Source organism: Mycteria americana, chromosome 3, assembly GCF_035582795.1.
Source record: "Mycteria americana isolate JAX WOST 10 ecotype Jacksonville Zoo and Gardens chromosome 3, USCA_MyAme_1.0, whole genome shotgun sequence".
NCBI classification, from domain to species: domain Eukaryota; kingdom Metazoa; phylum Chordata; class Aves; order Ciconiiformes; family Ciconiidae; genus Mycteria; species Mycteria americana.
In genome coordinates this window covers 3,726,510-3,752,513 of record NC_134367.1, presented here as the reverse complement: position 1 = coordinate 3,752,513, position 26,004 = coordinate 3,726,510, and the positions used below count along the sequence as shown (strand labels likewise).

Genomic DNA, 26,004 nt, shown 5'->3' with positions numbered 1-26,004 from the left:
TGATTTGGGAGAGGGATGGGGTCAGCACAAGGGGCCCCAGCTGAGGGTGGACTGGGGGATGCTGGTGCCAGCGCACGGTGGCTGGGGGAAGCACAATGGATCCTGTGGGTGCTAATGCAGAGGGGACAGGGAGAGGAGCAGTGGGTGCCGGTGCAAGGGGAACTGGTGCAAGGGGAGCGGGGCAGAGGGCAGCACTGGGCGCCGGTGCAAGGGGAGCGGGGCAGAGGGCAGCAGTGGGTGCCGGTGCAAGGGGAGCGGGGCAGAGGGCAGCAGTGGGTGCCGGTGCAAGGGGAGCGGGGCAGAGGGCAGCAGTGGGTGCCGGTGCAAGGGGAGCGGGGCAGAGGGCAGCAGTGGGTGCCGGTGCAAGGGGAGCGGGGCAGAGGGCAGCAGTGGGTGCCGGTGGAACGGGAGCGGGGCAGAGGGCAGCACTGGGTGCCGGTGCAAGGGGAGCGGGGCAGAGGGCAGCAGTGGGTGCCGGTGCAAGGGGAACGGGGCAGCGCTGGGTGCCGGTGCAAGGGGAGCGGGGCAGCGCTGGGTGCCGCTGTGCAGGGGTGCCGGCAGAGAGCAGCACCGAGCGCGGGGGCACGGCAGCACCGTGCGCGGCGCGGCCGGGGGCCGCGGGCCGCTGCCTTGCGGCGGCCCGGCCCGGCTGGTCCCGGCCGCTCCCGGCCGGTGGCGGCTGATCCCGGCTGCTCCCGGCCGGTCCCGGCGCTGCCCCGCTCGGTCGCTAGGCGGCCCGGGCCGTCCTGCGCGGGCGCGGAAGCGCCGCCCCCGGAAGCGGCGGGCGGGCAGGCGGGCGGGCGGCGGGTGGGGGGGTGCCGGGAGCGGGGACGGGGGGGGCAGAGCGAGCGAGCGCGCCCGGCGAAGGGGCCGGAGACGCGGCGGCGGCGGCAGCAAGATGGCGGCCAAGTCGGATGGCGGCGGCGGCGGCGTGGGCTTCGCCCAGCTGCACAACCTGGACGAGGCGGCGGCGGCGGCGGCGGCGGCGGCGGGCGTCTGCGGCGCCGGTGGCGGCGGCGTCGGGGCAGCGGCGGCCGAGGGCGCGGAGGAGCCGGGCGGCAGCAGCTCCTTGCACATCTGCCACTGCTGCAACACGTCGTCGTGCTACTGGGGCTGCCGGAGCGCCTGCCTGCGGAGCCTCTTCGGGCGGCCGGCCGCCGCCGCCGCCGCCGAGCCGCTGGCCCCGCGCCCTGCCGCCGAGGGGCCGCCGCGGGCGCCGGAGCCCGGCGAGGCGGCCGAGCGGCCGTGGCTGGACTGCCTGTGGATCGTGCTGGCGCTGCTGGTGCTGCTGGGGGACGTGGGCACGGACCTGTGGCTGGCGCTGCACCACTACGGCCGGCGGGACTACGTCTGGTGCGGCCTGACGCTGGCCTTCGTGCTGCTGCCCTCGGTGCTGGTGCAGATCCTCAGCTTCCGCTGGTTCGTGCAGGACTACACGGGCGGCGGGCTGGGCGCCGTGCAGGGCCTCAGCAGCCGCGGGCCGCCCATGATGGGGGCCGTCGGCCGCCGGGGGGGACCCGCCGGCGGGGTAGGAGGAGCCGCCGGCACCGTCACCCCCGGGGCGCAGCGCCTCTGCAGGATCTCCGTCTGGGTCTGGCAGATCGTCATCCACCTGCTGCAGATGGGGCAGGTCTGGAGGTAAGGGGGCGGCAGGGTCCCCCGGCGCAGGGCGGGAGCGGGGGTGGCCCTCGGCTCGTCGCCCGCCATGGCGGTGGGTCGGCGCGCCCTGGGCGCGGGTCGCTGTCCCCTGGCTGGCGTGGGGCGGACGGGCGTCACCGCCTCATGGTTTGAGGTGGGTCAGTGTCTCCCCTGGTTGAGGTGGGGCGGAGGGGGGTTGCTGTCGGCTCGTGGTCTGAGGTGGAGGTGGGTCAGTGTCACCTCATGGTTTGAGGCAGGTGGGGGTCACCGTCACCTCGTGGTCCGAAGCGGACGTGGGTCGGTGTCGCCTCGTGGTTTGAGGCGGATGGGGGTCACTGTCGCCTCATGGTCTGACGTGGAGGTGGGTCAGTGTCCCCTGGCCAAGGTGGGGCAGATGGGGGTCGCTGTCACCTAGTGGTCTGAGGTGGATCGGTGTCCCCTGGCTGAGGCGGGGCAGACGGGCATCGGTGTCAGCTCATGGTCCAAGGTGGACATGGGGCAGTGTCACCTCATGGCTTGAGGTGGGTCACTGTCCCCTGGCTGAGGTGGGACAGATGGGCATCACTGTCACCTTGTGGTCTGAGGTGAGTCAGTGTCCCCTGGCCGAGGTGGGGTGGATGGGGGTTGCTGTCAGCTTGTGGTCTGAGATGGACGTGGGTCAGTGTCACCTCATGGTTTGAGGTGGGTCACTGTCCCCTGGCTGAGGTGGGGCTGGTAGGGATTGCTGTCAGCTTGTGGTCCAAGGTGGACGTGGGTCACTGTGACCTCATGGTCTGAGGTGGATGTGGGTCAGTGTCACCTCATGGTTTGAGGTGGGTCACTGTCCCCTGGCTGAGGTGGAGCAGGTGGGCATCACTGTCACCTCATGGTTTGAGTTGGATGGGGGTCTCTGTCCCCTGGCTGAGGTGGGGCCAGTGGGGGTCACTGTCATCTCATGGTCTGAGGTGGATGTGGGTCAGTGTCACCTCATGGTTTGAGGTGGGTCATTGTCCCCTAGCTGAGGGGGGGGCAGATGGGCATTGCTGTGACCTCATGATCTGAGGTGGATGTGGGTCAGTGTCACTTCATGGTTTGAGGTGGAGGTGGGTCACTGTCCCCTTGCTGAGGTGGGGTGGATGGGCATCACTGTCACCTCATGGTTTGAGGTGGATGTGGGTCAGCATCACCTCATGGTCCGAGGTGAACGTGGGTCAGTGTCATCTCATGGTTTGAGGCGGAGGTGGGTCACTGTCCCCTGGCTGAAGTGGGGCGGGTGGGGGTCGCTGTCAGCTCGTGGTCTGAGATGGACGTGGGTCAGTGTCATCTTGTGGTCTGAGGTGGTTGTGGTCAGTGCGGTGTCCTCCACATGGAGAAGGAGGGGAGATTTGGGGGTTACTCCCACTTTGGGTGAGGAGAGACCCAAAGGGAGAAAAGATTCCCACAAAATGAGCCTGGGAGGGGGCTGAGGTAGGAGACATGGGGGTCGTTGTCACCTCATGGTCTGGGGTGGATGTGGGTCAGTGCTCCCTCAGGTGGAGGACGTGTGAGGGCCCCCCTTGTGCTGAGGGGTTGTCCAAGGGGAAGAGAAGTTCCCCAAAAATGTGTCTGTGGGTCTGAAGTGGGAGGAGTGGGGTTCGTTGGTCCAAGCAGGACATACCTCAGTGCCCCCCCTATGGAGATTTGGGGTGACCCCTGCTTCACTGAGGAGAGATGCCCCCCAAATGAGTGTGTGGGGCTGGGGAAAAGGGAATGGGAGCTGCTGTCACCTCACGGCACGGAGGGGACGTGGGTCAGTGCACCCACAATCATGGGGGGTAGAAGGGGTCCTAGCTCTGTGGGGCTGTAGGTTGTGCCTCAAGGGACGGGGTGGGCTTTTGCCACCCCACAGACATGGGGCAGGATGGGGGGAGTGATGGAGCTGCTCTTCCTGAGAGGAGCTAGTGGAGGGGGACACCCCACGGGTGACAGCCTGGAGGCAGGCCTGGGGCTGGGGGTGACCCTGGCACCAGCAGCGCTGCAGAGGGAGGTCCTGTGGCCCTGGGGAGGGCTTGCCGGGGGGGGCGGCAAGGAAGGGCCCCCACAGAAAGCGGGGGGCTGCTCCAGAGAGGGTCTGCGGGGGGGGCAGATAGCAGATGTGCTGTTTCCAGAGGGTTGGTGTCCTCCTGGTGTGGATCAACCCCCCCGTAGAGGACGAGGTGGTGAGGGTCGCATCCATCCCCGAGAGCCTTTCCCCACCCGGCAGAGGGGGAGCCCCCCGGCTCGCTGATCCCCCCGCACTGAAGGAGCAGGTTGTGGGAGTGGAAAAACGCAGCGTGATGCCTCGGCTGTGGCTTTGGCGAAGGAAGAAACCTCCTCAGGGGAGTGGGGACGGCATTGGGGTTGCCGGTGTGAGGCTGAAGGTCAGGGACAGGGACTGTTCCCCTCCAGCAGGAGAGGTCCTGGGGTAGAGGAGATGCTGGCCAGAGGAGGGGTCTGGGAAGCGACCCCAGGCTCAGTGGGAATAAAAAAGCATCCTCCAGAGTGAGCTGGAAATCGCGTTATCCTCTCCAAAAAGAGATGTGGGAGGAGGCAGGGAGGGATTCTCCGGGATGAAAGCCTGTAGATGCAAACACTTCCACAGAGATGTCAGTCTTACCGAAAGGGGTGTTGTAAGGACAGCGGTAAAGACCCGGCGTGGCCCAGCGTCCTCTGAGATGGGACGCGGGTTAATAAGGTGGAAGGGGTGTGAGGTGTGGGTGATGGAGGGTGGAGGGAAGTCTCCGGGTTGTGTCACGGGGTGGTGGATGCACCCCTCCACCCCACGGATGGGTTAGACTGTAGGGAAGAGGCTGCGGATGGGGTTGGTTGGGTTTTGCAGCTTTTAAAATGGTCCTTAGGGAGAAGACGCTGAATTTTTTTAAGGGGGGAGAAGATGGCATGTTGTGGTGAAGCAGTGGGAAGCGCTGGAGGGGCTCACGGGAAGGGTTAATATGCCTGCGGTGGTATTTCCCGGATGAATTAATGGGGCAAAAATAACCTCACTGGTGGATTTTAGGAATTTTTCGCTGGGGTGTGGATCAGAAAAAAGATGAAGGGTTAAGGCGGAAAGTGATGATTGATGGGGAGGTGCTTTTTTTTTTTTCCCTAGATCTGGGTAGCCGAAGGGGTTAACTCTGCTGCCTAATGAAACCGGTGAAGAAGTGGCTGGAGTTAAGATGGAGACAGCATGGTTGAGCCTGGGGGAGGGGTGCGTGGGTGGAGGCAGGGGAGGGCCTTGACACCTCTTCTGAGGACACCGCTCTCTGGAGATAAAATGAATATACACATCAAAGATTTTTATTTTTTTAATTTTTTTTTTAAAGAAGCCGAGGGGGTGGAGGGGAGGGGATCTGTGTGGGAAGGGTGCGTGAAATGTATACCTAGGAAATAAGCCCATGAAATCGTGCAGCGCAACAGCAAATACATATTTCTTCTGCATCTTCAATGTCATTTGTGTAGCGTTCAAAGCGCATTTGTTCTCAACTTCTGCTTGGGGGGTTATTTCATTTTATTTTTTTTTTTCCCGGCCGAGATTTGGGCTGGGGGATGGCAGGAGGGGGATGTCTGTGGGTGATGCATGCGAGGATGATGAATTGGTATGCGACCCTTTCTCCTGCTTTCCCTGGTACTCCTGAGTGCTGATCCCATCAGCAAAAGCAGTTCTCAATGCAGATGCTCCTCTGGCAAGTTGGATTTTTCCCTTCTTGGAGCCAGGCAAAAGAAATTATTGTGTATTAGCCATGGTGAAAGCCGGGGTTTGCAAAAACACCCTGTGCCCTGGCATGCTTGAGTGAACAAGGTGGGGAGGGGGATGCCGAAGTGATGCCGGCAGAGACAGAGGGAGTGCATGTGGAAGCGTGATTTTTTTTTTTTTTTTTTTTTTTTTTTTTTGGTAATATGAAGAAGCAAAGCTCAAGTTGCCCAGACTTCTCCCCACTCTGTTAACACAGAGGAAAAACGTTTGCAGCCAAGGTTGTGCAGGGCTGGGACTGCCGAAAGGGACTGAAAAGGAGCTCTGCAGACCGGATCAGGTTAGGTGAAAGACGGGAGCTTTCTCTCCTGTTGATCGCTAATCCTGCTAGCACACGGCTCCTGCTTTTTAAGGCACGCTGAACAGCAGGGTCAGCGCGGAGCTGCCTCCCAGTATCTGACCAAAGCAAGAATAACTTTGTGGGATCAGTGGGCTAGCCTCCACGAGGGTGTCTTTTTACATTCCCACTATAGCTATTGCAAACGCCATTAAAATTAATCTTGAATGCGGTGATGGGACTAATACTGGAAAACGCTGTTTTAGCGGTGTTTGCCTGCAGCTAAATCGCTTTGTGCTGGTAAGAAGTTTATACGTGAGGATGGAAGAGGAAAATCTAGGGATGGTGTAAGTTCAGCGCATAAAGCACCGAGCCTGGTTTCCTGCATGATCATGGATACGTGCTGCGACTGCATGGAGCGTAATCGGGATTGTACGTTATGTAGAGGCTGTCGTGGCTGTTGCTCAGCAGCTGGAAGCGAAGTCATAGAGAATAGAGGGGGCAGGTTAGACTTGTACAGAAATCTTCGTCCTGAATTGCCGAGGGCTTGCTTCTTGGTAAACGTTAGGTAATCTGTGTTTTGATTTGGGGGATAACACAGTTCCTGTAGGGACTTCTTTTATTAAATGTTAGGAAGACTTGCCAATAAGATGATGAATAAATAACATTTTATGGCAGAAATATAAAAATACATCAGGCTCTTATTTTAGCAAGCTTGTCTCTTCATTTTGTCAGGATTGTGGGAGAAGTAGCTTGTTGGTTTTGAGCAATCTGGGTGGGGGCTTTGTCTTCTGTTCATGTCCTCTGTTGTCCTATTCAGAGAGTGAATCGTGTCCAGGCAGGAGTGCTGGGGGGGCAGTGCAAGTGCTGAGGGGGGGCTTGATGGTATTCCTGGGTTTTTGGGGTCGTGTTTTTGCTCAGCTGAGAACCTAAAGCTGTGTTAATGCTGCCTGTCTATAGTGGCTGTTGAAAAGAAAGTATACATATACATTGTAAAAACATGTGTGTGTGTATACATATGTGTATATATATATTTTTTTAATTGTTGCTTGAAGTCGTGTGATCTCAAATGGCATTCCCACTGATAAAGCTCAGGTCCTGGGGTTTTTACCTTTATAAATCTACAATTTTCACCTTTCATCTCATATCTCCTAGATTGTCTTGAGGGCTAAAACGATTCAGCCAGACTGTCCAAAAAGTAAAGGATGCCAGTTGGGGCACATTACGCTCCCTATTGAGCCGCTGCACTGCAAGCTGCAGAAGGGCTGTTCATTGAGGAGGGATGTTGCAGTGCTGTGGTTTTGCTGGAAATAGGCTGAAGGCGGGTCGGTCATCAGAGCTTGCCAGGGCTGTTGCTTTCGCTGAAGCCATTCAGCTGTGTAAATTCAGGAGAAATAGTTTTGACTTGGAGTTTCTGTATCTTGAATAGTTGCACAAGTTGTATTAACGGCAGTTAAGAGTATAACTTCTGTGTCTGACGTACCTTTCTTTAACCTCTGTTGTAAGTGGGTTAGTGGGTCATGATTGCTGTCCTGGAGCACAAGGTTTAGAGTATAAAGTATGATCCTTTGCGTTGTGGCGTGCTATTAAAGAAAACATTATTGGATTCCATTGGATTAGCAGTATGTGGAGTTTGAGCTAAAATGAATGCTGATCAGCTGGAAATCGCTCTGTGTCTGTTAAACTGTCAGTAACGGTAAGTTTCGTGACTTGAATGTAATATGTTTGTGGCTTTTGTTTTTAAAACTGATTTGAATACATATTAAGAAGAAAAACATTCTGTAAAAAAACAACCAAACAAACCAGAACAACCCTTGTCACTGTTTTGACATTAAAAACACCTTGTGTATGTGTGTGATTAGAAGAAAAATTCCTAAAATTTAGGCGAAGACTTGACATCTTGTTTATTAGTGGAAAGACCAAATCTATGAGTTGTTCATCTTTCGGCATGCCCGGAGGTGGAAGGATGAATCAATGGGTTTAAATGGAATATGTGGTATTTAATGACTACGTGGTGAGTGGGTTTAGGCTCTACTAAAATACTTTGTTCTGGGATGAACTGTGAGTTAGATACATGCTACTTTGGATAGTTTAGAAATACAGGCAGCTGCAGCTTTTAAGGTATCTGCCCAAGTCCCTTGAAGACATCTGCTTGGCAAATGACAGATGAACGAGAAGCTGCTGACCTAATACTGCCTCGTTGTCTTGGTTTGGGATGTTCAGCTCTGTAGAGCCTTTCTGTAAATTTACTGCCTTCCCTGGCACACTCGAATATTTTTTTCAGCTTTTTCTGGTTAGCTTGTCTGGCAGCTAAGTTTTTCCCTTTAGCCAAGTTTTAACAGCTTGCTTTTATAGTATGGAGTTTTGTCAGCTTTTGACAAGTTGGCAGAGGGAAGACATTCTGGGATAGATGATAAATATGTTCTCCCTACAAAATCAGGTCTGGGGTATAACTTTTTTTTTTTCCAGCGAGGTGGTTCTCCCTTGCAAAAACCTCACACGCGCTGTCCCGATTTCTAAGAGTTTTCTACGGGATCTCTGTAAGTGCCGGGCTGCGGGTGTAGAGATCCAAAGACATTGAATCTGAAGTGCAAGGCAGGTAGGTTGTGTGTGTGGGAAAATAAAAAAAATCATCATCATCATAATCATGAAAAAAAGGCTTTGTCAGTTGAGTAGGGTCTCCATTGGATGCGCGGTGGTGGCGAGGCTCCGTGTCTTGTTGAGTGCTACCCACTAGAGGGGGTCAAACCACAGATGTTGAAGCAGATCTGCTGTGCCAGCCTTGGGAGGGCAGAGTTTTCTCCAAACCTTTTCTTGGGAGAAATAACGTGCTGCCCTGTCCTGGTGGGAACTCGCCTTCCCATGCAATTCGGTGTTTCTGCAGGTGAGTGGTGGGATTTGTGTAAGTGAGTGAGCGGGATTTGGAGGAGAAACTGGAGTTTGGTTTCCTCTTGGACGTAGGGATGCTGTTGGGGAAGAGCCATGTGGGCACAAGGTGCCCTGGGGGTAAGGTGGTCCTGTGGTGACAACAGCTCGTCACCTCTCCACCATGGTATGGGGGGAGGAGGAAAGGGAAGCAGAAATGCTTTGGTGACCTGACTTTGTTCTTACTGAAACCGGCATAAAGTTTCTGTGGCTTTCAAGGCGAGGACACTGGTGCTAGGTATTTTTGAGAGGCCATCTCCAGGAGTCAGAAAGCTATTAGGGAAGACGGCTGCTTTGAAGTTAGGTTGCAGGCTGCTTTCCTAAATGCTGCTACCCCCTTCGTCTTTGACCAGAACGTCCCTTTTCAGTTGCTCAGGCTTCATGCTGAACTCTAGGAAAGACAGTCGTGCCTTTTATTCCAGGTGCCCTGTGGCTTTATCTCTAATGCCAGTGGCAACCTGAAAGTGCTCTTCCTGGTGGAGGGGAGGCAGGGTGCCAAGGGAAGGAGGAAAGATGGCTCACCTTTTTTTTTTTTTTTTTTTTTTAATGTTAAAATTATAAGCTCTCTATTTTCCACCTTTCTAGACACTTCCATTTTGCTTTAGCTGCACTGAGCTAGCTTTATTCCTTGCAGTGGTTCTCCTCTCAGTACAAATGTAGGTTATTCAGGGAGCATTTCCTTTAATGAAAAGGATGGAGGTAGAACTGATGGTGATAAAGCATCTCTTTGGAGGAGAGCTGCTTTCACTGTCTTGAGACTGCAAGGAACAGAAATTGGACGTCAAATGTGTAATTTTCCTTGGGGAATGAAGGTCAGCCTATGGAGAAGCCTGGATCCCTCACAGAACTTCTCCCTGTACTTTCATTTTGCTTTATTTCCCTTGAATCCTGACTTGATTTTTAGCACCTTGCTGTCATGAAAATCAGTAGTAGCATAAGCCAGTGTTTTAACACCTGAAAGCTTTTAGGCAGGAGGAATTATGAATCAGAGTAATGCTTTGCTATAGCTAGAGATAAAATTAAATTGTAATTAAAGGTATAAGCAAAGAACAAGGTGCACAAGTCCATGGGATCTGATGAGATGCATCCATGGGTCCTGAGGGAACTGGCGGATGAAGTTGCTAAGCTACTATCCATCATATGTGAGAAGTCGTGGCCATGTGGTGAAGTTCTTGCTGACTGGAAAAGGGGAAACATAACCTCCATTTTTAAAAAGGGAAAAAAGGAAGACCTGGGGAACTACAAGCCAGTCAGTCTCACCTCTGTGCCCGGCAAGATTGTGGGGCAGATCCTCCTGGAAACTATGCTAAGGCACATGGAAAATGAGGAGGCTATTGGTGACAGCCAACATGGCTTCACTAAGAGCAAATTGTGCCTGACAAATTTGGTGGCCTTTTACAATGGGGTTACAGCATTGGTGGGTAAGGGAAGAGCAACTGACATCATCTACCTGGACTTGTGCAAAGCATTTGATACTGTCCCACACGACGTCCTTGTCTCTAAATTGGAGAGACGTGAATTTGACGGATGGACCACTCTGTGGATAAGGAATTGGCTGGGTGGTCACACTCAAAGAGTTGTGGTCAACGGCTCGATGTCCAAGTGGAGACCAGTGACGAGCGGCATTCCTCAGGGGTCGGTATTGGGACCAGCACTGTTTAACATCTTTGTCGGTGACATGGACAGGGGGACTGAGTGCACCCTCAGCAAGTTTGCCGACGACACCAAGCTGAGTGGTGCGGTCGACATGCTGGAGGGAAGGGGTGCCATCCAGAGGGACCTTGACAGGCTTGGGAGGTGGGCCCGTGTGAACCTCATGAAGTTCAAGAAGGCCAAGTGCAAGGTCCTGCACATGGGTTGGGGCAATCCCAAGCACAAATACAGGCTGGGCAGAGAATGGATTGAGAGCAGCCCTGAGGAGAAGGACTTGGGGGTCTGGGTTGATGAGAAGCTCAACACGACCTGGCAGTGTGCGCTTGCAGCCCAGAAAGCCAACCATATCCTGGGCTGCATCACCCGCAGCGTGACCAGCGGGTTGAGGGAGGTGGTTCTTCCCCTCTGCTCCACTCTGGTGAGACCCCACCTGGAGTACTGCGTCCAGCTCTGGGACTCCCAACATAAGAAGGACATGGACCTGTTGCAGTGAGTCCAGAGGAGGGCCATGAGGATGAGAGGGCTGGAGCACCTCTCCTATGAGGAAAGGCTGAGAAAGTTGGGGTTGTTCAGCCTGGAGAAGAGAAGGCTGTGGGGACACCTTATAGCAGCCTTCCAGTACCTGAAGGGGCCTACAGGAAAGCTGGAGAGGGACTTTTTACAAGGGCATGTAGTGGTAGGACAAGGGGTAATGGCTTTAAACTGAAAGAGGGTAGATTTAGATTAGATCTAAGGAAGAAACTCTTCACTCTGAGGGTGGTGAGGCACTGGAAGAGGTTGCCCAGAGAAGTTGTGGATGCCCCATCCCTGGAAGCATTCAAGGCCAGGCTGGATGGGGCTTTGAGCGACCTGGTCTAGTGGAAGGTGTCCCTGCCCATGGCAGGGGGGTTGGAACTAGATGATCTTTAAGGTCCCTTCTAACCCAAACCATTCTATGATTCTGTGATTTAACATGTGCTAGATATTGTTACTTCATTGACCCACCTTCTTCTGATGTGCTGGGATTCAGACTGATACCCTAGTCTGCTATGGCTGCTTTAGGGCACTCAGATGCTTTTCCAAACTGGATCCCAAGAAAATGGGGAAAGAGCATTCCTGGGGAGAAGGATCTTTAGAAAATCCTCAAACCTAGTGGCAGTCTGGTGGTGGGAGGAACACCTTGCATTTCTAACCCTGTGGAGCAGAACAGCACAATCTTTGCAGGGTAGATCAACAGGCATGTCCCATGTCCTTGGGGACTGGTGGTGCCCACAGTGTCAAAGACGCTCTGAAAATCTCCTGGGTTGTGGGACTGAGCATTTGGCTGTGTCCCAGGGCGGCTGGCAACAGCCCACTGCAGCTCCCCATGGCTGGATTTTTATTTTTATCTTTTTTGCAGCTCCCCCCGCTCTGGGAATTTGTATTGCCCACCACCCTATATTCCAGTTTTCAGCCTACATTTGGCTATATGTAACTGCTGTAGCGTAGGAGCCATGTTTACATTGCTCGGGAGGAGTCTCAGGAGTTGCAATTTGTCCACCCTTGGGCAAATCTGACCTGTGGACTGAATACTCCATTTAAAGTATGCACATGCTCGGATGGCATGTGTCTGTCTGCTTTCGTTATTTCAGTGTAAATGGGTGTGTTATTCTTTCCATCAGTGTCTTGAAGCCCTAGCTGAACCAGCAGCCACGTTACAGCAAAATCGGATCTTGGCCAAGAGACAAAAAATAGAGTTAAAGGCAATCTTAAATGTGTCCCCAAAACTATAATGGGACTTGAAGACTGTGCTTCTCCTCACGCCTCCTTTCTTCTGAAATCTGTGAGAGCTCAGGTTCACCTATGAAATATTCACAGTCTGTCCTTAAGTGACTTCATCCGCACAGAAGATCTTGTGCAGAATTGGCAGCTTCTCTGAAACCTCCTGTATTCAAGCCGAGAGCCTTTATCTCAAGGGCCTCCTCTTCCTCTGCTCCACTCTGCCTGCGTGGTTGCACGTTATGATGATTTGGTTTACCTGCTTCAGAGGCTGTTGAGGATTTTTGCATCCCAAATAAATACCTGTGTATTGTATCCCCTTTTGCACAGGGTGGGTTGAGGGAATAGGCATGTTCTCACTCATCCCAAAACCCCACGGGAAATAGGACTAAGCCAGGAGTGAGTGCATCATAAACGCTGCCTTAGTGCTCTGCCGTAGGTAGTCTGTGAATGGGGACTAAGAAAAACAAGTCTATTGTGAACAGGCTTAAATTAATACTGCGGAGGCCTGCGCTTATGCTGGAAAAGCTCAATAGGCTGTTGTGCTATATCACCCTTTCCACCTTTGCAGGTCATGTTGATGCAGGAAAAATTTGCTGTAAAACCCCCACTAATTTGGCAGAACTCTTATTAAAAACTCTTCAGGAACCACAATGGCACCTGGAGCTGCCTTTATCACCTTTCTAATTAAACCTGCAGAAAAAGCAAATCAAACCCAAGCGACAGAGAAGAGTGGCTGGTCGCCGGAGCCTCCTTCAGCTCGCGGGTCTCACTCAATGGGGTTTTCTATAGGGCAGCAGTGGGGCAGGGGTGCCGGGCTATGCTTCCGCTTGCACGATGGGCACTGGACTTCACAGCTCTCTACAAAAATAAAGGGGTGATGGGCTCCCCCATCCTTTCAGTGGGGTGGCTCAGGCTAGTCTGCTAAAGCAGGGAGATGACAAGTATCCCTGTGAGTTTGCAGAGAATTCCAGTGTCTGGGAAAATCGCCATTTCCCCGGTTTCTATTGTAAAAGAAGGACAGTTTAACTCTTCGTGCTTGGTTCCCCCCCACAGGCACTCCTGGATGACAGGACTGGCAGTAATGCGTTGCCTGATGTACCAAACACAGAAGACAGCAGTAAAGCACCAGGAGTGGTTTTGAGTTTGGGATTGGAATTCATCCCAGTTATGTCTAAGCGAGGGAAAAAAGAGCAACGGAGGCCGATGTTGTTGAAGTAAAAATTGTAAAGAGTGGTATAAGCAGAAGGCATTTAAATAATGTAAACAGTCTGGCATGGGAGGAAGGATGGGAGGCATTCCAGAAACAAAGGGAAAATAGTTTTAAAACATGGCTAAAAATATACCAACTCTTGAATTCCAGAGATTATCTCAATTAGTGCTTTTTCAATATATCTTTACAACAGAATTGTAGGAGTTCACAAAAGATAATAGAGGCTATGAGATACGGAGAAGTGATATTAATTTGTTTAATTAAAAGGATGAAGGGCTTCCTAAAATAAGATTCACTTATCTTCTGTCTCAGGGAGGAATGAGGTTATATTCAGAAAACTGCGACTTGTAGCATTGTAGTGTGGAGAAAGCGTGGCGAGAGCCAGGGCTGGGAGTAAGAGCCCCCTTCTTCAGCCTCGGCGATTGCTTTGCTCAGTGACTTTCAATAGCAAATCTCTTCCCATGGGATTAATGTGCTGTTAGAGCAAAATGGTACGATTTTACATTTCCAAGAGGATTTTGTTTGATGTTCGGGGAGCAGAAATTGGACGTTTTCCTCCAATAAAAAAAATAATAATTCAGACATCAGAGCTTTCAGGTGCAGGCACACAGAGTTTTAACTGGGCATCTGTATGTGTGGAGCTATGCATGTATATGCTTCATGTCCTCTTTGGCTTTGGAGGTGTGCTAGCATGTGTCAGAATTTATGTCCAGCCTCAGCTCTGTGTATACATCCCTTGGCGTGGGGGAGAAGCATGCATTTACATCCAGCCATATTTTAAGAGGTGTAGGGGGAGGCAATAGGGGCCAGGGAGGAGAGAAGACCCTCATGCAGATCTAAATTAAATTAGCCCCCCGGATGTGTGTTAAGATGTTAAGTAGCACTAAGCTCTGTATCCCAGCTCAGCAATATTTCGAGGCCCTTTATTGCTTTAATGGAGGGATAAAATAGAACCTGCAATTATAGTAATTTTTTCTAATTGAATATTTTGCTTTATTCTTTCCCTTTCAAAGCATGACTGTAAGTACTAGCCTTCATAAAGCTTTGGAAATATTTATACTTTCCCTTTCTGGCAATGGGTGTAAATACGTTTTTTTCTTGGGCAGACCGTTTCAGTCCCTCGTGGCTGGGGAGCAGAACGGCGCTGGAAAGCAGTGGGCAATAAACATTTCTCCGCTCGTTTTAACCATCTTGCCATTATCACTGGGAAATACTGGTTTCCCATCTGGTGGAGAGGGGAATGCAGTGTTATGGATTAAATGCTTTCCGTCACTGTACATGGGCTTGATGTGATTTTGTCAGGTGTCTTTTTAATTAATTTATTGTTCACGCAGGGCTAGTGCTTGAAAGCTGCATCCAGTCTTTTATCCCCAGGCCATGTTCTGTGTGGGTGGATGAGATCCTTGATTTCTGCCACCTAGGCTGAGTTTGGGGAGGAGGATAAGAAAAAGCTCTTTCTGGATCTTGCTTGAGCAAGATGTAAATGCAAGTAAAAGCAAAAGGAGGAGGATAAGAAAAAGCTCTTTCTGGATCTTGCTTGAGCAAGATGTAAATGCAAGTAAAAGCAAAATCTGAAGGGCAAGGTCCTCGCCCAAAACTGTTCGAGACTGGTGGGGCAGAGATACTGACAACAGGGACAGGGAATTAAACTTGAATCGCTAATGGTGTAATAGGGTGTCGATTGAGGTTTTTGAAGTAGCCATTTTTGGTGACACAAAATACCAGCTTTTCAAACATAAGTTCCTACCTCCAGCTCAAGCCTCAAGCAGGCAGAAAAATGCAGATAAATTAACATAATAATTGCATCGTGCATTCTCTGTGCTGAATCTCGGGTTTAAAGAGGGAGATTTGCTGATACTTCCTCCATGCGTACACCCGCAACGGGATGCTATCAGTTTTACGCTGTTGCAATAGCTGTCTTCTCATCTAAAGGGGACTTTTGATCCAATAAACTGCTTATCTCGTGTAGTTGTCCTTTCATCTAGTGTGGGTGGTGTGTGACGGCTGATTGAAGGCGCAGTATTGTGGTTCGTTTATGAATATTAATTAGGAATAGAAATAATTTGGAACAGTGTGCACCGATGACTCTCGATGCACTGACTGCAGAAATGCATCTGTTCCTCCCTTGCGGGAGACTTACGGCTACGAATCCTCTCCCAGGGAACCTGTGAATTCACGTTGGGGTGTGAAGCCACCCCGTATACACGCTGTCACGCCGACACATTGACTGGTGATATAGCGAAGAGGTTGCCGTAATGCTTTGTATCCCAGCATTTGTAACGATTGGGCTGGGGAAGAAATTATTTCTTTGGGGAAAGCTGCAGTGGCACCTTGCCGAGTCATGTACATGAGACCCGGAGCGGGAGCTGGAGGTTGAGGCTTTTGCATTGGCACGTGGCTGTGTCGAAAGGCAGCGCGATAAGACTTTCGCACCCTTCTTTTTGTGAAGGACGTGCTTTTCTCCGAATGCTTCATCTTACCTTATTCCTTATCAGTCCTGTTCCGCTGTCACGCGTTGATGTAAACACATCGTACCACTGACGCCAGGAAATGCTGCAGCCCAAAATCTCGTACAGCCTGCTTTTGGATGACACAGGAGCCTCTCTGTCGGTCTGTCCCTTTGCTTTCCTCTGCTCTCTCAAATAATAGATCCTCAAAATCCTACCACGTGCACTCATCAAGCGTAGAGTCCTCTTCGTCTTGCCTGCTGGGAACTCACCCTCAATGGCCACATCTCCACTTGCGAGCTAAGTAGTGGCAGGATTTGTCCTCTGGCCCTGAGACGGGCCGGCATAGCGTGGCTGTTTCTATCGTGTTAAGCTTTCTTTGCTTTCGGGAGAGGGTGGCTGCCTCCAGGCTGCCAGCTCGGAGCGGTTTCTGGGCCATGCCGACTCCTGAGCGGTGCTGAGGAGGTGCTGCGTTGAGGGCTGGTAGGTCCCGGCCAAAATTGTGCCAGGGACAGTCCTATAGCAGTTGAGCTGCAGAGGCTGCAGCATCCTAATGGACAAGAAGGAGCCCAGAAGGAGGCAACACTTTTGGAAGGAAAATATTCCTCCTACTTAGGGTTAATTTTTATTTTCTTATGAGAAAATGTGTTTTTTTCCCCAGCTGATGAAGGTGTATCCAACCTATGAGAGTCTCTAGCAAAATGGTGAAACACTGGCCCAGGTTGCCCAGAGAGGTGGTGGATGCCCCATCCCTGGAAACATTCCAGGTCAGGTTGGACGGGGCTCTGAGCAACCTGCTCTGGTTGAAGATGTCCCTGCTCATGGCAGGGGGGTTGGACTAGATGGCCTTTAAAGGTCCCTTCCAACCCAAACCATTCTATGATTCTATAAAAATCCACTTCTAGCTTTCGGACATGACCACATGGTTTACCTGTTTGGGTCTAAATGTATTTTACGGCCCATGTGTGTGCTCCAGTAGCAGAGCCCAGATCCCTTCATTGGATTGCATTATAAATACCACCTTTGGGAGTTTTATATTTTGTGGGTCACTTTAGTATTAATGCTTAAGGGTGAAATTCAGGTGAGCGATGGAGAAAGGAGAATTGCTCAGGCACGTCCATCTAGCTGAGACCCAAGTGTTCGTGTCCTTGTGAACCCATGCAGCTCAGATGCTGATGGAGGAAGACGTGGTTCGTTGCTCCTGCAGCTTTCTGCCTCATGCTTTGCTCTGCGCTGAGGGCCCAGTGGGGTTAAGCTGGGACCATCCTGGGAGCACAGGACAGGCGGCAAGCCAGAAATGTGCACTTCTGGGGTCACCCATCTTCACCCAGACCCTTAATTTGTGTGTTAATTTTTTTTTAATTATTTTTAAAGCAAGCTGAGTAATTAGCTGATTTAGTTTAAAACTCCTCAGAGCCCTTAAAAACAGTGGTTTAAAAATGGGTTGATTATTCCGCTTTCTTCAAAGCAGGGTATTAGGAAGAGTCATCTCCTGCAGGCACGTTCTTCTTGCAGCCCACAGGCATTCCAGGGGTGCTGCGATGTGTCACGCACTCTCAGTGTCACAAATCGCTTGCTTGTGCGTGCCAGTTGCTTTAAGCGGGGCATGATGGCTGTCAGAGGGCCATCATCTTGATCTGCAGGTTCATTTTGGCGTTTGCTTCGTTCCCGGTGTGGCTGGGTTAGGTCTTTGAACCAGCACATGCTTTGCTATTCAGTTGTGCGCTTTAGATCTGGGATAATAAAACATCAAAGTAAACTATACTGTTGTGGATACAGAAAAATCAGGACACTCAGTAGGACTTCAGGGAGTAATAAATTTGTTCTATATTTAATCTCATATTTATCGCAGTGTCGGTATGAGACCACTTCATTTTACTACTTTAACTGTATCTAAGAATAACTGAATACTTGAAATATTGAGAAAGTGGCTAATACCTGGTGGTAGCTGATGGGATCTAGCTTTAATAGGTATTGATTGGTTTCAAAAAGCTCCCCGTAATATCACATCTTAGCTACTGTATGTTGGGAGTTAAAATCCTATCAGTTATTTAAGATTAGAAATAATTGTAGATTTTCAACTTAATCATCCTTCAGTAGATGAATACAGACAGGACTTCAGGTGTCATTTACAATTTTGCAAAAGATTATGGTTGATCTGCTCCAGTTTTATTGTGTGAAAACCTTGGCATCCCTAAGTTCAAATGTTCTCGAGCATTTTCTCAGCTGCTCTAAAATTGGTGGGGCTTCTCTAATTGGGATGCAAACACCAGTTTGAAATCTGCTTGTCAGACGACGAACACAAGAGACAAATGAACCCTGTAGGAATGGTCTTATTGCTTGGTCCCTTCTGATAAAGCCTCGTATCTCAGAATGTGCAGGAGAGTCTGCAGAGGTGGGCTGAAAAAACCCACATATTCTCATAAGAAAATAAAAATTAACCCAAAGTAAGGGGAATATTTTCCTTCCAAAAATTCAGGAGAGCAAAAAGTAAGATTAAACACTGCTTTTTAGTACTAAAGCTCTGCCTGAGTAACCTAGCATTTACCTGAAAAATCCCTCCACCAGTATGCTTCAAAACACCACTTTAATTGATGCTTTATTAGCATTTGTGCAGAGCGTGTTTTTAGTCTTTGTTTTACTTCTCTGGAGTTTAATAATTCTATTTATAAAAATGGTGGGGGTTTTCTGTGGTTTGTTTTGTGTTTTGTGTTTTTGTTTTTTTATTTTTATTTTTTTCTGGTATGGCTTGTTGCACAATTAGAGCTTCGTTAAAGGCTCTCATTATTTTTCCTTGTTGTGATCAAGCTCTGCCTGGAATCAGCCACTGAATTTTCTGTTTCAACACGCAGATCTCACTGTAATTCCCTGCTGCTCCTTTAACCAGGAACCAGCTCTTTGCTGTTCCTGGGAAGTGACCAATTTTTTAGCAGCGAGGGCAAATTATTTCTGACCCTTATATTTTTCTTGTTGGTATTTAACTGTGTCCTCAGAGCAAAAAAAGCTACTACAATTATCGGGAGCTATGTAACTGCAGCAGGGAGTTTGAATTCAGGGTTTAAGTCTAATTTCTGATGCTTTGCTGACTTCTATGCCTGGGACTGGATTATTTTCTCCTTTCTTTCAGGGGATTAGGGGATTTGTAAACCAGCACTCCTAACAAAGGTGGCTGAAAAAACTGGGAAGGTGACATCTCTTTCGTTTGCTTTGAATGAATTGCTTTTACGGTCCTGAAAGCGTGTTTTGGGGGAAATGGAGAGGAAAGGCGAAATCGTATTTTTATTTTGGAGGGGAGCTGCTGAAGTATTTCATGCAGGAATTGATGAACAAGGATGTACCGATTGAAAATTAATTAGTTTATGCCATTTCCCACACTGAAAATTGGGCTCACTTGAACGGAAAGCTGTTTAAGCCTCTGACTGCTCAAGGAGCCGGACTGTAATCGGGGGAGTGTTTCTGGTTGGGATCTGGTGCTGGATTCTTGGGCCCTGCTGTGAAGTTACTGCTCATAAAGGACCACAGCCCTCTAACAGCATATTTACTCTTCCGTAATAAAGAATTAAAATGCACATTAGACTGGATATTTTGCCTAGCGTTGACCCTTACGGTCAACGAAGGTGTTCTTGCCTTGGTAACGCTTTCCACTGAGTATAGTATTAATTGGTTGTGTGAATTAACTGAAGACTAAACTTCATTAGGCTGCCATTATCGTTGCATTTGTATTCTTCCTGTCCTAAATCCTCAGTGAAAACATCTGTTAGTCACTCAAAATAGAAGTCTGCATTCTTAGGAGCAATTTCACCATCATAAAACTGTGGATTTTTACTGATTAGGCTTAAAGAGCAGTCACCTTTAAAGAAATTTATTTTTCTTCCAATCCCTTTTCCAAGAGGAAACCTTTCAGTAAGACGCTTAATCTGTGTTAACTGTAATTGCAAGTTTGCGTTCGTGTTTGTGCAGCAGGTATGGTTCTCCGATATCTATCACGAGCTCCGAGATGAGCAATGTCCTCCCTTGGCATTGCCGGTCTTCTGTTTTCTGCTCTTTACCCATTTTACTTCTGTGGGAGCGTATTCAACTTTTGGTTTGGAAGGTATTGTTGTTTTCTTCAGCAGTGCTGCTAAGGTAGGTCAAAGTGTTTTATATGGACTCTTACCTGTTCCCAGACCTGGGGTTTCTGTGCATTGAATGCTGTGGTCATTATTTTTTCTTAAAACTAATGTCTCCAGGGTTGGGCTACTTGCTGTTTTTATGGAACTGAGTGGCAGAAACCAGTGAACAGCAACATTTATTTTATTTTTTTTTCTTTCTTAAGTTTCAGTATTTCCTTTGTTCCACGCAGACTTTTACCTAAGGAATTTGCTAGGGGAGCTCCTAGCTGTCCCAGGCTGACTCTGCCTGCTCATCGAGTATCATCTTCTGGGGTTACATCCAGCTGTTGACCCTCATGAAGTTTCAAGTTTTCGGAGCTTGAGTACCTTCACCTTATTTGCCTCAAATGCAGAGGCTGCTGCCCATACCCTCTAGCCCATCTGAGCCCAGCCAGCTCCTCCAGCAGCCAGCCAGGCATAACCGGTGAGAACTAGTGGTAATCGAAGGAAGAAAAGCATATCATTGCCATTTCTTAGCCAAGGAGGCTTCAAGCTCTCAAACGGAGGCTTGAACACCAGCAGACTGTGATGCAGCCTTGCTAGCCCGAATTTTCCACCTTAGCGAGTCCTGGCTTAGGTCTTCAGCAGGCAACCTTCCTGCTCAGGCCCTTAACATTAACCCAAAATTGGGGGAGTATAACTCTACAGGTGATAAGTTTGGAAATTTTGGAAATGAGGCTGAGAAGCTAATAGTGATTTAAGTTAAAGAGGCATTCATTGCAGGAGAAGTCATTTAGGGTCATCTTCCTACCAGTAATGGAGAACTAGTTGAGAAGAGAGCAGCAAAAGAGAAGGTTCATAATAGAAATGCAACTTAAAAGCCTGACAAATTAAGGCTGGTTCTACTGAAAGCGCTGTTATGCACAATATTAGATTTCAGAAAAGCACATTCGTAGGAGCAGGGAATGACCATGAGAATTTACCATCCCAAACATAAAATTTGCTCATGCATCCTTTGCTCGATGATACTAATGATAACGCTGAAATGAGTTTATTTGCTCATTAAAGGATATATATTACTCTTCCTAATCATATCAGTAGAATGATAAAAAGAAATTTCTGCCTTGAATTAGGCTGTTTACCCAGCTCTGTGGAGTAGCTATTATTTTCATCTATACACCGTTTCCTGTTCTGTGTATCTCCGCAGTTACACAGACCACAGTAATGAGGCTGATGTGCAGAAGTGAAGAGTTAGATACAGCTAAAACCTCTGGCTTTAGTCAGCAAAGACAGCTTTTGTCAGTTTATGATCTCATGCTCCCCCCCGCTCCCCCGCAGGAGTTCTGTTATCTGATAAGACTGTATCGCCTTGGGTCAAACCAGCAGGATTATCTAAATGAGCCTGTTTGCTACCCTATCCTTCCCGACTCAGCGCTGGGTTTTCTTGCTCTGCATGGCTTTGATGGGGGCCGATCCTGGGGTGTCCTGCAGTTGTTCGATCGTGCCTTTGGTGAATTAAAGAAATAGCTCTGTGTCCTGAATGGGTCAGGGCTCTGGGTGACAGGTATAACTAGCTATTGTGCAGAGCTCCCTGTGATCTGTGATGACTGCCTGAGTTAAAGGAAGAAAACACAAAGAAGCATCAATATTTGGTGTTTTTAACGGAGTTCCGATTTGAGCATAAAATACCTTTTTTTTTTTTTTTGAACCCTGCCAGTTATTGAAAACAGTTCACAATGCTTGAAAGAGCTTTTCTGGGAGTATAGGAAAGTGCAACCGAAGCATTTGTATCTTCAGAGATCTCAGGCCAAAACGTTGTACAGCTCATTATCGTGTTTCTGATGGCGAACAGAAGAGAGCACAGGTGGCCTAGGAAAAGGCGTTGGATCCAGGCAGGTGGGTCGTGATTTTCCTCCAGGTTATCGTGCCGTCATCTGGCATTTGTGGCTTAGAAAGTTCCTGAGCAGGAGGTGACGTGTGTTTAATAGCCCGTGATGAATACTTTAGCCCTTTGGGGGTTTTTGAAGTTCAGCAAAATTTTCTTCAGTGCTGTTTAGAAAATTTTGCTTCACTTGGTGTCTCCTTGCTGTTTTGATTAGGGAGATTCCCACAGTAAGGGCATGAATTCTGAAGGTTTGAAACAGTTTTCCTTCAAAAATCAAGGATGGGACAATTACAGTTGGTTTTTTTTCCATGCAAATTCATGTGTGCAATGGGGATCTCATTCAATCACTTGAGCTTTAGACATATTAAGTTATCCTGGAAGAGCTGAAACCAGTGGGGTGAGCTTCTGCCCCTTGCAGAGGCAGAAAATACCAATGTCAGAAGTACCTTTCCATAGGTTAATTGTGGAGACTCTTATTTTTGAGCGGAGCAAGATACTGAATGTTGCAAAGTCAGTTTTCCAGTTATGGTGTAGACGTGGAGGACCAAGTTCTTTCCTGGCAACATATCAACAGTAACGTCAGTTGAGAATTTGTCTTATACTGAAAATGCTTGAAGATCCTTGCGGTTTCTTGGGTTTGTATGTGCAATGTCTTCTGGCTAGAGTTAGTGCCAGCACTGCAGTCAGATGAGAAGCTGGGTTGAATAGCAGTGAAGAAGATTTGCAAAACTTGTGTTTGTTCTTGGTACTTTTATTAGGTAATTATGTTTTGTGTGTATTGGACTTCAGGAGTATTTATAGAGAAAGTACTCTTTTGCTGTTGGAGTTTTGAGTGTGAATGCGTTATTTACTTTGCAGTTGGAGTGTGTTTTAGTGTGAAGGATTTCATAGGTGAGATTGCTTTAAAAAATGCCCATGCTCTCCACAACTGCTGCAAAGAGACCTTTCAGGAGGTGGGAAACCCAGCTCTGAAAACAGGACGCGGGCGTTGTAGTACTCCCTCATGATCAGCTACCATCTCTCACCTGGGATGCATGTGCTAATGAACAGGGTACCTGGGGTGATTTTACACAGAGATGCCTTGGCGTGAAACCAGGAATAGCTTCAGCAGCAAAGATGCATTCTCGGACAAGTCATTAAGCTGTGGTTTCTCTTGATTTTTCTCCCCCCCCCCCCTTTTTTTTCCCCCCCTTTGGAGTACTTGCTGCAGGGTCTAGTGAGAATTGGGTCCCCACTGATTTCACTGCAGCAGGTTATGATCCCAGCTGCAAGATGTACGGCTTGATTTGAAGAAAAATCCTGGAAGAGGGCAAGCGGTGAGAAGGCAGCGTGGGCGTTGCAAGAAAATATGTTGGCTAAATACTTTCTGGGAGGCTACAAAGTGGTGGAATAGCTAATCTCAACGGTGATAGCTGTTTTAAAAAGAAAAGCTTCAGATTTCAGCTTCTGGATAACGTGGTTTGGCTCATGCCTTGGAGCTGTCAGTGCAGGAGTGGGTCAGGAAGAAGGTGAAGGGCTGGTGGATGAATTGAGGAATATCATTGCTTCAATAAGTGGCAGTGTGAAATCTTGTGTGGGGTTCTTCTGAATTCATAAGAGCAGGAAACGAAGCAAAAAAAAAAGTTGAATTCAGTATCTCGAGAGCTTTCTGTGATCCTGCATTATAAGTAGGAAAATTCCAAGTAGCTCCAGCCTGATCATATTGTCCAGTTAATAGTACTTTCCTTTAAAATATCTTATTTTCTCAAAAGAGAAACGAATCTGTAAGATTCTTTGCCGACATTTACTCGGTGCGTAAACTTTTGATGTCTCTTCCCACCCCTTCTTCTTTGTTTTTATTGTATTTTAACGTTTCTGAGCGACCTCCTCTTGCATTTCCTGCGGGGCACTGACAGTGTTACCGCTGTTTTCGAGGTGTGCTTGCAGTGAGCACAAGCGAGCAGGCACCTGTGCTTCGTATCTTGTCTGAAACATGAACCCGTCAGCTGCACAATGCCTTCCCAGCCCTCCGGAGAGTACGGTCATCCCCTGGTACCCCAGCCCACTGCTGCTAATTCACCTACTTTGTCTGAGCACTAAGCAGGTCTGGATCCCACGGAGACCCTTCATCTCCAGCAGCACTGCAGGCCGCAGACCTCATGTTCTCCGGCATGTGAGCAGAGTGTAATATTGATTATAATGCTTACTGTAGTTATTTATTACATTCATTAGCAGAGGAGAGATGAGAGACTATCTTACTGTATTAAGTTGTCCCAGAGACACCTAGATAGTAAATAATAAATAAACAATCGACGATGGAGTAGAACTGGTGGATAGCTGGGACGGTCAATGTAAGGATCTACCAGCCAGCCTTTTTGAATTAATAATGTGCAGATTCAGTGTGGTTATTACTTTCTGTGGCTGGTAATGCTGTATTAAGGAACCTAAGTGACTGGAGACGTATCTCGACTGAGCTAATTGAGGTCCATCTTGAGGTGGCTGTCTTCCTCTCTGTTGCAGAGCACCGTGACTTTGGATACATGTCTCCGCAGGATTTCACCCAGAGATAAAAACCTCACAACTGCTATTTTGCTGTAAACATACACTCCTTCTAACGAAGCAAAGATATAGCTAAAATGATTAATCTCCCTGAAGTGGTGATTTGTTGGAAAAGGGAGGTAAAAACCAGAGCAGAGCAAGGGTATTTCCTTATACCGCTCACTTAATTTCCTTCTAGTTTACCACCAAATAGACCTTTTGTTACTGCAAGAGAGAGACAAATGTCTGTGCGCAGGCATGGGATTGTAGTATTTTTTAACTTTACTGGTTATCGTGGACATTTACCCAACATTCAACTTCTACGGGAGGCTTTTGAACCCAGAAGGAGCCCAGAGCCCAGTACTGCAGCTGTGGTGCCCTATTTTCATAAGAAAAATACAACTTATAATTTGGCCAAAGGGGCCTCAGAAAGAGGTTGGTGATAGAAGCGGCAGGAGGACTAGTTGAAGGCAGCTGAATTGAAAGCATGGAAGAGTGGCCAAACCTTTTGGCTGCTTTTGGTTGTATTAACTATTAAAAAAACCCAAACAAACCTACGTTTACGCTTTACCTTAAGCAGCCGTGACTTGTAAATGAAGCCATTCAGCTCTGTGTTCACAGTGTAAACCACTGGAGATATATTTAAAGCAATAAACCCTGGCGTTGCACTTGTATTTTTGTTTTAAATCCTGTTTGTGTAAGGCTGTTAATTTACACAGGGCTTTACAGACACAGATAAGACATGCTTTCCCTGCCTAGGTAACTCATTCTTAGAGGCTCGGGTTTTCCAAATTGGTACTTTGTCCAGGTATTAGGGCATCCCCTCGCTTCCTTGTGTACCCTCTGCCTGGCATCTGTGAGCAGTCCTTGAGCCAGAGCCTGGTTTTTGTGTACAGACATTGCTTCACCCCGTGGGTATCTTGATTCCCAGTAGGGCACTGGGCTCCGTTTTGATGCTGGCAATAATTTTGGGGGTGGCGAGTACTGCATCCAGGAGGTGAGCTGCCAGTTCATGTAACGGTGGTTGTAGGAGCAAGCCCAGGCTTATATTACTACCAAACTCCGTATATGTGTGTATAAATAGTACTCCTGTTGTGACAAACACTAGTTAGGTCATCATGCATCTAATAATGACAGTTCTTGGCATTTCTTGTTATTGTAGATCTGTCCTACTCCTCGACTCGGAAAGGATCCTCTTTATGTTGGAGGCACAAGGAGTTTGGCACATCGTAGCGCAGGTTGCACCTCCGGCGTGCTGTCGTGCTCTGACGCAGAGCGTGCTTGTTCTCGTGAGGTTTTTCTCTTACTCATGATTGCTCGTGGCGTCAAGCACTTCAGACAGGCTGAAAAGCGTGAGTGTTTCCTGCAGGAGCGTATTGTATTCTCCTGGTGCCAAATGGGTCAAAATCCCTGATGTGGTTGTGGCAAACTGCAGCGCTGGCAGAAGAATGAATAAATCAGGGACCGTATGAACGTTATGGGGAGATGATCGTTAACCAGCATTCATGTGTAAAAAGCGGCGTCTAGACATTCAAACACTGCTAATAGCCTTTGATTAACCATTTTTGTTTTGTTCTTGCTCAGTGTGTTAATCACTGTGATTAAAATGCTTAGCCACCATGGAGCTAGACGTTGTATAAATTAGTAAGTAAGCAAATCCAAACAGATGGGGCAGGGAAAATTAGTGTCTCTGGCAGGGCCAGCGTTAGACAAGGCAGGGCCAAGGAAGATTTAGGGGGAGACCCTAAATAATGTAAGAAAAGCAAATTTGCCTGTGCAGTGGGTCTGCCAGACCTCCCCACCCTCCTGCTCCTATAAAGCTTCCTCAAGCTTTTTTTCTCTGCCCCTAGAGCCCATTGCTGTCCTCACCTGA

The 26,004-nt window shown here is 48.8% G+C and overlaps 1 protein-coding gene across 1 annotated transcript; it reads left to right on the top strand.

Moving 5' to 3' along the window:
- Positions 1–15: 15 nt before the first annotated feature.
- Positions 16–25,736, top strand: LOC142407521 (uncharacterized). Its single transcript, XM_075497143.1, has 4 exons — positions 16–467; positions 550–1,638; positions 25,294–25,420; positions 25,716–25,736. The coding sequence occupies exons 1-4, from the start codon at positions 16–18 to the stop codon at positions 25,734–25,736; spliced, it is 1,689 nt and encodes a 562-aa protein (XP_075353258.1).
- Positions 25,737–26,004: the final 268 nt, after the last annotated feature.